At 42.1% G+C, this 10,601-nt stretch overlaps 1 protein-coding gene across 1 annotated transcript; it reads right to left on the bottom strand.

Annotated features, from left to right (window-relative positions):
• Positions 1-69: 69 nt before the first annotated feature.
• Positions 70-8,463, bottom strand: LOC309396719 (membrane-spanning 4-domains subfamily A member 4A-like). The gene is made up of 7 exons (XM_081962095.1): positions 8,342-8,463; positions 7,346-7,504; positions 6,186-6,302; positions 4,473-4,529; positions 3,435-3,593; positions 2,514-2,633; positions 70-904 (listed from the first exon to the last, which is right to left on the bottom strand). Exons 2-7 carry the CDS (start codon positions 7,451-7,453, stop codon positions 818-820), a joined length of 648 nt encoding a protein of 215 aa, XP_081818221.1. The 5' UTR covers positions 7,454-7,504; positions 8,342-8,463; the 3' UTR covers positions 70-817.
• Positions 8,464-10,601: the final 2,138 nt, after the last annotated feature.

The following is a 10,601-nucleotide window of genomic DNA, read 5'->3' as shown; positions in this document are numbered from 1 at the left end:
GCTGCAAGAATGCATTTGTTTATGGTTGGATATATTGTGCAAATACAGAAAATAAAGTAATCCAGGCCATAGATGTTGCGTAATGTAATTCTTCAGAATTATAAATCAGAAATATACTTGCATTTGTTGCAACAGCATGACAAGTTGATTACGTCAGCCCTCCAAAAGAACCAAACAACAGGGACTTTACATGCATGTAGCCAAGTACATTAGTTATCTCTTACATAATTCCCGGACATGTCAATTCCATGACATTTTAAAGCTGCCTCTTGGGTTATGACGAGAGAGGACCGCGGAGGGCTTGGAACAATGGGGTGTAAAATCCAACACAGTGGAAGAACACTAGGTTGGGGAAGGCTGATGCACTAAATGATAATGGTAGAGACCACCTTGGGAGGAAAGATGATGGGGGAAGTTGAGAAAGAAAGTGCTAAGTGATTTCATTCAGATTTGTAATTTCATTGCCAAACAAATGGATGGATGGATGGATGGATGGATGGATGGATGGATGGAAAGCCCAATGATTACTTTGTTATGCAGCACACTTAGTACATCATGTAAACTAGAATTGTATGCTGATTGGCTACTATTATATTCTACCATTAACTGCTAAAATCCCATTGTATTATTCAACAAAGTATCAGAAAGCCAGTTCTCACATTCTCAAGTGCTCTTATGGACGGTGCTTTGCTTAGCCCATTAAATCCTTTAGGATCCACTGATTTAAAAGTTCTTTGCAATTCCTTTAAAACGTTTAAGGCTTCCATCTGCAGGAGGCAAATGCACCCTGGAAGAGCTGCTGTGAAAGAAAAGTAATTCAGGGGTGAATTGCTGATGGTTTGCAGTCGAAGGGCAAGTGTTGTTTGGCACTGGAAGGTGTCACATTCTGATAAACAACCACAATCTAAAGAAATGAGAAATGGAGGTTTTAAGGCCATCTGGTTTTGTACTTCTATTTTTATTGCACTGTGAGGCATCCCGAGTCACTTTGGATAGTGAGAGGATGGCATACAAATTTAATAAATAAAACAAATAAAATTAATCTTTTATCCATATGTTTCTCCTTCCATAGCTCAGAGTAGAAGGCCTCAGCTGTCCAACTGACTACTCCTATCTGTCCTTGCTTTAAATGGCTTGATTCCATTCTGAAGAGGAACGTGGATTTTCACTGGAGAATAAAGATAGCGCTGTCTCTCTTTAAAGCAGCTGCGTCCTTTTCTGTTTTGCATGTCTGGAGCTACCTCCCAAGTCCCAGAAAAAGATTCAGCTGCTTTAAGGACTCCAACACAGCTGCTGGGTTCAAGTTCCTACACATCGCAAAGCAATTTTTGAAATTCACTTTGAAGTGCTATCTGTATCATTTGGAGATGAGGTGGTGGCACTTACCGTATATTTTGGAGTATAAGATGCACCTTTCCCCCCAAAAAAAGATGTTGAAAATCTGGGTGTGTCTTATACACTAAATATAGCATATTTGGCCTCCTGAAACCCTGGCCCTTTTACAAAAATGGATGTGCAGAGGATTTGGGAGGTCTGCAAAGTGCTCCTGGGGGCTTGGGAGGGCATAAACGAGCAAAAAATGGGTCGTTCTTTTGCTCGTTCCCCCCACAGGCCCCAGGAGCACTCTACAAGCTTCCTAAAGGCTATGCATGCCCTTTTGTTTGCAAAAACAGGCCATTTTTTGCTCGTTTTTGTCTCCCCCCCTCCCGCCGCCTCTAGAAGTATTTTGCCTCTCAAATTCTCTGCATGCCCCGTTTTTCACAAAAAATGAGGTTTACAGAGGGTTTGGGAGGTCTGCAGAGTACAAAAACTTTTTTAAAAAATTACCTCTTCAAAATCTTGGCGCGTCTTATACTCCGGTGCATTTTATAGTCCGAAAAATATGGTAATTGGGCAGGAAAAACCTTATCTCCTCCCCTGCTAACCAGAGACGAAGGCTGCGCTCACTGAGATTTCTAAGTTGATTTACTTTCTTTAGGTTTATTACAAGATGAGAATCTATCCACTAGTATTCAGAATCCTTGATTTGCAACATAGCACGGTGCCAGTTTGGTCTAGTGGTCAAGGACTAGGCTAGAAAATGGGAGGCCGTGAGTTCAAGTCTCACCTTAGCCATGAAAGCTAACTGGGTGACTTTGGGCTAGTCATACTCTCTCAACCCAACCCATCTTACAGGATTGTTGTTGTGAGGAAAATAGGAGGAGAAAGGTGTATTGGATATATTCACTGCTTTGAGTATTTGTAAATAATAAAAGGTGGGAATGGATGGATGGATGGATGGATGGATGGATGGATGGATGGATGGATGGATGGATGAGATGTGAAGCCAATGATTACTTTGCTCTGCAGCACATCATGTAGTACATCATATAAACTAGAATTGTATGCTGATTGGCTACTATTATATTCTACCATTAACTGCTAAAATCCCATTGTATTATTCAACAAAGTATCAGAAAGCCACATTTCTGAATCCCTTTGATTAACTTACTCACCTTCTTCTGGAATCTTACCGTTTCAGTGAAGGGATCTCGGCAAAGCATCTTACAGCCAAAAGACGCAACTGAGATGGAGATGCAAAACTCCAGGATGGTGACCACGATAAGAAAAACCAATATTCCCTTACCGATATTCTACCGATGAAACAGAAAAGTAACACATCCATTTTTATACATACAGATAAGGCACATATATCTCCAATTGTAGAATAAGGACGATGACCTGGATGAGATATGCAGGATTCTGTCTTGTCGGGCCAAAAAGAGGATGAAGCATTTTTTTTTTAAATTGAGAGCAATGAAATACTGTTTAAAAGTGTCTCTGGCAGACACCTCCCTAATTCACTGCAGTATACAGAGAAGGAAGAGGGGCAGCCCAATCAGACTTGTAAGATTCTGTTGCTACAGCCAGTTTCTGTAAAAAATAGTTACAGCCTTCCTGCAGAATTGATTTCCTAGTCTGGTCTAGCTTGTGAGACTCACAAATACCTTCTGGGTATATAGTCAAGGGTGAAATATCTAATCTGATCACAATCCAAAAGCAAAAACTGCAACCTAGTTTCATAAATAAAATAAAAAAAGGTTTGGTCGAACCGTCAAATGCCAGCCTCAACAATGCACAAATAAAATTCTGGCAAAACATGAATTGCTCTCTTACTATGCCCCCTTGAATTCTGCAGATGTGCTGGTTGCAGCTGCTTTGAAAGGATTGGGAGGGTGGGAAACACCCAGAAGAGACAAACTCTAAAAGGCAACCTTCCTGCCACTCCTTTCTATGATTAAATCTCTTCAGGATAGATTTTTGACAGCATGAACTCCAAAGTGTTACATCTCCACTTAGAGAACACCAGGAGCTCCCATCTTCTTCTCTGTCCTGTTGAAACCTAGTTCCCACTGATGGATTTTGGAAGGTCACAAACATATAAAAAGGGACACCTGGATTTCATCACATTTTTCCTTAGTGTCATAACGATGATAGTTGCAGGTGTAGCTGACATCAAATGGAAGGAGGGTGCTGACTGAGAAAGACAGAAATACGACGCCAAGGCCAGCTATTATGGCACTTATCACATTCATTGCCAACATGCCTTTCATCTAGGAGGGACGAAAAAATAATAATTAAGAAACACAAATTCACACAAGTGCAAACACAGAGTGACTATATGGCCACCCAGATTTCCCCAATGGGAGAAAGAAAAGAAGAATTCAAGATGGCTTTCAGTTTTGGATTTGCTTTAGCCAGAAAAGGTGACGTTGATACCTTCTGCACCCTAGTAAAGGTAAATGTTCCCCTCGCACATATGTGCTAGTCGTTCCTGACTCTAGGTGGCGGTGCTCATCTCCATTTCAAAGCCGAAGAGCTAACGCTGTCCAAAGACGTCTCTGTGGTCATGTGGCTGGTATGATTGAATACCGAAGGCGCATGGAACGCTGTTCACGGGGGCTCACTCCTTTACACGGTACTAGGGATTCGAACCGTTGAACTGTAGACCTTTCTGATCGACAAGCTCAGCGCTTTAGCCACTGAGCCACTGTGTCCCTAACACCCTTGTAAGAAGGGTGGCTCAACTCCTTCCTACACCTCTCCAATGGTGCTTTTTGGACACATATTTGCATACCAGACCCTCCACCTGATCACAGGGAAGGAAGAGACTCAGCTTCAAAATGTTTGCTTCCATAGAAGCAACTGCTCCAACTAACTAAAATATTCAACCAGAGATGAAGACACAGAACATCTTTGTCCAAAAGTGGCAAAAAGAGATCCTCAAAAGGACCTGCAGCTTCCCAAAAGGGATTTTTGGGAATAAGCTCTTAAACAAGAAGCCGTAACCATCATGATGCTCCATTGGAGGTTAATGGTCCAGGAACATCAAAAATCCACCAAGCTCATGACTGGTAACCCAGTGGGTTGTAGCTCTTCTGATAAGAGGCTTTTAAGCCATAGCCTTGACTGGTCTCCCATAGGTTAATTACCAGAGGGATCTTGGGATTCCGAGCAGCTGCCACCGTTAAGGATCCAGAAATAATGTGCTGAAAGAAAAGAAAAAGCAAATCAACCTGGCTCCATCCCCAGAGAACCAGACTTACAGACGTCTCTCTTCCATCACAGGCCTATTGTCAGGGTTCCAAGTAATACACCCATAACAGGCAGAACTCTCCAAGGCAGGTAGATTTGCAGTTTTACTGGATATATCATATTGGCACAGTCTGGTGAAAACCAACTCTGAAGTTCCCCGTGGTTTTCACCAAGTTAAAAGTAACTTTTTCCCCTTCCCCAGTCAGTCAGTCACATGGTCCAGTCAATGTATCTTCCAGTTGCTTGGTAACGTCACTCCACCTCTCTCCAACCACCTGTGGGAAGATCCTTGGTTCCCAGGGAAAGGATTTTGTTTTGGGCTACAAACCCCACCTATCTCTATTCCCCACCCCCCACCCCTCAGCTCCAGTGTGGCAACACCGAAGCCCAGAAAATGGCCTCCGTAAGGCCAGCTTCAGGGTTGACACCTACAATCTCTCTCCCACCTTAATTTGCTCGTTACTGTTCACTGGTCATTAAGTAATGACTTTTTTTCCTGGTGAACCTCAATCAATTTTCCCTATTCCAGCTGAAGATGCAGCTGCGCTTTAAGGCATCACAAACAGGAGCTACATTCATAGAACTTTTGTACGACACAGCATAGCAGTAATATTCAGTAATATTTCCCCCATGTCTCTACGAGAAAAACCAAAGGTCTCCAGGTGCTGCAAACAAGAACTCTCAAGTCTCATGGTTCCCATGTCTTGCAATCTCCTGCTGGCTTCCCCAGTGACGTTGCTTATCAGAAGCAGGCTGTGAAAGTCACACATGGCAATCACGTGGCACGGGATAATGCATACCAGTTGCTGAGCGTCTGAATCATGATCCTATGACAACGGGGGCTATGCAATGGCCACAAGGTTGAGGACTGGTCATCAGTCCCCTTCTTAAAATGTACAGGATTAAGTACACCGTCCGAATGAAGCTTCTGGGTTCAGCGGCACTATAACTTCAGTCATTGAATGTGGTGGTTGGTAAGTAAGAACCAGCTATACAATAACTTAACTTAACTTTATTCAATTTCTAGACCGCCCCTCTCTCAAAAGAGACTCGGGGCGGTGTACAGTCATATTAAAATAATTGAACAATAAATATACATGGTATCAATACAAAATAAATAAATTAAATATGGGACTGGAGGAGGTAGTAATGATTCACTGTACAATTTAGTTAAGTTAGATTAAAATTTTAAAAATTATAAAAACATTTACCCTGAAAATTATCCCAGATAAAATATCCGCCAGGAGGTAAGAGTAGAATTATAAGTGGGCCAAGGAGATTTACTAAGAGCCAAGGAGATTTACTTCTATTTTTGTAAAATTCAGAGGTGTTTAGAAATTTGGAGACCAGGCATAAGACAAAAAACGGAACTAGCCAAGCAATCCTGTTTTTTTGAAGTAAAGTCTGTAAAAAGATTTGGAGAAACCAAAAACGGCTAAACTACAGCTCCAAGCATCCATCAGCAAAGACCAGTCTGCTGTCAGGCTGCTATGATGGGCAGTTCAACATCTGGATCCTGAGTTATTGCGTTGAATTGTTTCAATACATCATCATGTAAAATTACCAAGATTCCACCCCAATAGGGTATCTTTATAAGCAGGAAAAATTACCAAGATTCCACCCCAATAGGGTATCTTTATAAGCAGAAAGTAACTCGAACCAGTATCAATTAAGTTGACCAGGATCCCAAAAACGATTCCAGTGAATCCTATGAATATCTGTGTGATCTGTAAATAGAGAAAGTAACCATTTCAATTCCAGTCGTCGCTTTCAACTCACACACCAAAACCAGAGCAGGAGGGCAGAGAGACATGCCAAAGCCTGATTACATTTTATCCCATCGCCTCCCAAAACTTTAAACTTTAATAAAATAATACAAGATTTTAAAATGGGATATCTAACTCTAAATGCCATTCACCTGCAGATGCGACCTTCCCACAATGTGGAAAACCAACAATACTCCAGATGTCACTGAACTATAAGTCCCAGCATCTGTTGGCATTGCCCGCTGGTTTGGATCCTTATTGTTCGCCAACCTCTGCCGAATCTATTTCTTTCTTCATTTAATCTTAGCTAGAAGGAGGCACTGTGCAATCAGTTTCCTCCTTGTTGGGACTCATCAGGCATAGATATTTTTAATGTTCAATCCCAACATAGCACACTTTACAATATTCTTTCACTCATTCTTTCCTGTTTCAAATTTCAATATTTTTACACTTTAGCAATTGCATGTTCATCATTGTACCCAATCCTATTTCAAACTCAGTCATGCTCAATGATGCTTCAATTGTGGTCTGCATATACTGCATATTTAAGGGAATATCTGCCCTGCCTGAAGAAAAGGCATAAAGCTAGGTCTGGGAAAAGCCAATCTGTAACTTCAGCAAGTCAGAGAAGGCAACTCTTATCTCTATTGGTTGGAGACCTGCGTCATACGAATCGGCTCCTTCTGTCTCTCTCCAATCTTTTGCCTAATTGTTTTCTTGCCCTTGGCAGGAATGAGCATGGGTGGCGCTCCAGAAATACAACTCCCAGCATCCTCCAGGACTGGTCCCACTCACTGCAGCTGTTGGGAGTCATGTATTCACCTCTGGAAGACCCTCCATGTTTCCCAAATGGCAAGACGTTCAAGACAAAAACTAAACAGGAATGTCCATTGCTCTGATTTAACCGCCGTGCAAGGTTGAGGACAGCTATGACCACACTTAAATTTCCAAGAGTCACTCAAAAGGAGGCGAACCATCATTCCCCACCTGTCTTTGTTACTCACCCCCAGGGCCACAGGTTCACCCTGATAAAACCTCTTCACTGGAACGGGATGATCAGGCTCAGGAGAGGGAAACTGGGAGCCTTTACTCACAACCACAGGAGAATCCATGCTGGGCTTTTCAAGAATGACAACTCCTTTAAGCCAGCCAAGGCAGCAACGCTGGGGGGACCACAGAAAGGGAGGGGGAAGGGACAGAGAACGTAGAAAAAGCATCATCCCCTTCTTTTAATTTCCCATTGCTCAATATTGAAGTTCTGCATCAAGAAGGCATTTTGCAATACTGTATCACCGTGCAAGAGGCTTCCCTAATTTGCTAGCTAGGTCGCCTTTAGCAACTTCCCAAGAGTTTCTTCACCCCTGGCCAAAGCATTTCAAAAAGGCCCCAATCCATCCTATATCATAGATTTACGGGATTTTCATTTACTTAATTCACAGGTGGGGCACAATCAACCGTGCCGCCATCGGGGGTGGAAACAGGCAGGTGCCAAGGCCGCCTCCCCGGCAAAAAGCAAAAAAAAAACCTGAACCCATCTTAAAATGTACAGGATTAAGTACACCGTCCGAATGAAGCTTCTGCCTTCAACCCTCAACAGCCACCCGGGAGGCTCGCAATCTACCGCCCCGAACGCGGGTCGAGCCATTTTGCTCAGCTCTCCGGCGCGCGGGTCGTGGGAAAGCAGGAAAGGGGATTCTTTCTGGTGCGCGGCGGAGAAGCGGCCCCGATCCAGAGAGCCGCCGCTTCCCATCTGGCCGAAGGAAACGCAGATGGGATCCAGAAGCGGCGCGCCTCTTCGCGCTGTCGTCCCCGCGTAGCAGCCCCTTTCCCTGCCCACGGACTACCGCTTGCGCGACTCCGGAAGGACGAAGAGGAGCGAGTTGGCCGTCCTGCCTCCCTCCCTCCCTCCCTCCTTTCCTGCCCCCCTCCCTCCCTCCCTCCTTTCCTGCCCCCCTCCCTCCCTCCCTTCTTTCCTGCCCGCCCTTCGGACCGAGGCTGACCCGCTTGGCTTGGCGACGCTCCGTCTTTTCGTCCGTCCCGGACGCTGCTCAACCGCGGGGCTCAGCTTTATTCGAGGCCCGTCGGGGAGGAGGAGGAGATGATTCACCCAGGCGGTCTGTTTACACCTGGAGCTCCGAAGCTTTTCTGCTTCCTGATCATTACCTCACCTGGTGGATAAATGAGCTAGAAAAAACTTTGCAAAGTTGGTGGAAGAAGCAGGAAGGCAATGGATAAGGTGGGTGGGATCAAGGAGACCCTAAGAATATTTGTGTGTGTGTTTGTTTGTTTATTTATTTATTTATTTATTTATTTATTTATTTATTTATTTATTTATTTATTTATTTATTTATTTATTTATTTATTTATTTATTTATTTATTTATTTATTTATTTATTTATTTATTTATTTATTTATTTATTTATTTATTTATTTATTTATTTATTATTTATTATTTATGTATTTATTTATTTATTTGTCAGCAAATACAAGGAAACAAGTATGAAAAACACATGAAAAACGACATAAATAAATAGATATAAATAAGCAAAACATAGCCATAAACACATAAAAAGAGTACATATAAATGGGGACAGTAGGATAGGGACGGTAGGCACGCTGGTGCGTTTATGTACGCCCCCTTAGGGACCCCTTAAGAAACGCGTAAGGTCCACGGTAGACAGCTTAAGGTAAAAGGTATGGGGGTTAGAGGAACTAACAACAGGATCAAATAGGGTGTTCCATACATTAACTACTCTTATTGCTGAAATCGTTTTTCCTGCAATCAAGATTAGAACGGATTACATTTAGTTTGTATCTACTGATAGCCCTTGTGTCATTGTAGTTGAAGTAAAAGTAGTCATTAACTACTTAGGACTTAGGTAGGACTTTATGGCAGATTATCTTGTGCACTAAACTCAGGTCGGAATGTAGAACGGCGTAGTTCAACGTTATCCAGGCCTAAAAGTTCAAGCTTGGTGATATACGGAATTATATGATGAGCGGAGGAGTTGAGTACTCTTCTTGTAAAATACCTCTGGACCCTCTCTAATGTTTTAATGTCCGCAATGCAGTGTGGGTTCCAGGGAGGTGAGCAGTATTCAGGTATAGGTCTGGCAAAGGTTTTGTATGCCCTAGTTAGCGTTACCAGAGAGAAAACTACATATCCTTGGAAGAACTGTGGATTGTTGCCCGTTATAGATTGATCTGATATTTGTCTATGCCTCAAGGGTCAAGCCCAGTTTTGCCATCTATATCTACTGTACCTACCTACAGAAATCATCTCTGCAGTCCAGTTCCCCAGTTATCGGACAATAATAAAACTGGAATGTAGAATTACTCACTGTTTCTTATGGTAAAGTGAGGTCTAATTAATAAAGAACTTAGATTTAGGATCCAACAGCCTTGTCCAACCATTGCATTTTTTAAGCATGAGTGACTCCTTCCCGCTGAAATTTTTTGATGCATGGATGGGAGAAATGGGGAAACATAAGTATGTAAAAACACAGTATGCCTCTATTTGGCATGCTTTCTTTGTAGAGGTCAACCTGTTGTTTTTTTAAAAAAATACAATTCAGGAAAGAATGGAACTCTAACTTAAAAAGCCCGAATTCTAAAAGCACCCTGGTTGGACATTTTTTTAATGTAGGAACTCAAAAAGAATCTTTCTTCTGCCACCTTCTGGTTGAAATCTTCCAAGATCTTTTCTTCTCATAATTATGGTTTTACTTCTTTTATTTTTTGTTCCCGTGCTTTTAACAGAGAACTTTTCATTTTGAAAAGTTATATTAAGTTCTGTTTATATTTTCCTGCACATTTTTTCAGACATATGTGAGGGCAGGCTTCGGCTGGTTTTGTTTTGTGTTTGAGATGGATGGATATTTGCAGTTCAACCCTTGCACAAATATTTTAAAAACATACAGGCACAATCATATAGTGTGTGTATTAGATATAAAATCATCTAGAATTTTCATTTTCTGTTGCTTTGGTTAATTCCCCTAAGATGATTCCCCGGGATCACTTCTGTAATTTCCACCTCAAAAAAAAAAAAAAGCAAACTTCAGTTTATCTTGACATTTCAGCGGCAACAATGTTGAAAAATGTTGGGCTTTGGCTAGTCAGGGTTTTATTTTTTTAAGGATACTTGTAGGACCTACGTTAATGTTTTTCAACCTTGGCAATTTTAAGATGTATACCGAGGTTGAAAAACAGTGGCCTACAATGTATGATCGATCTGTAGGGTGATACTTTGCTTGAGTTTTG

The sequence above is a fragment of the Natrix helvetica genome (assembly GCF_964273705.1).
Source record: "Natrix helvetica genome assembly, chromosome: 9".
NCBI classification, from domain to species: Eukaryota; Metazoa; Chordata; class Lepidosauria; order Squamata; family Natricidae; genus Natrix; species Natrix helvetica.
This window is presented reverse-complemented; position numbering and strand designations above follow the sequence as displayed.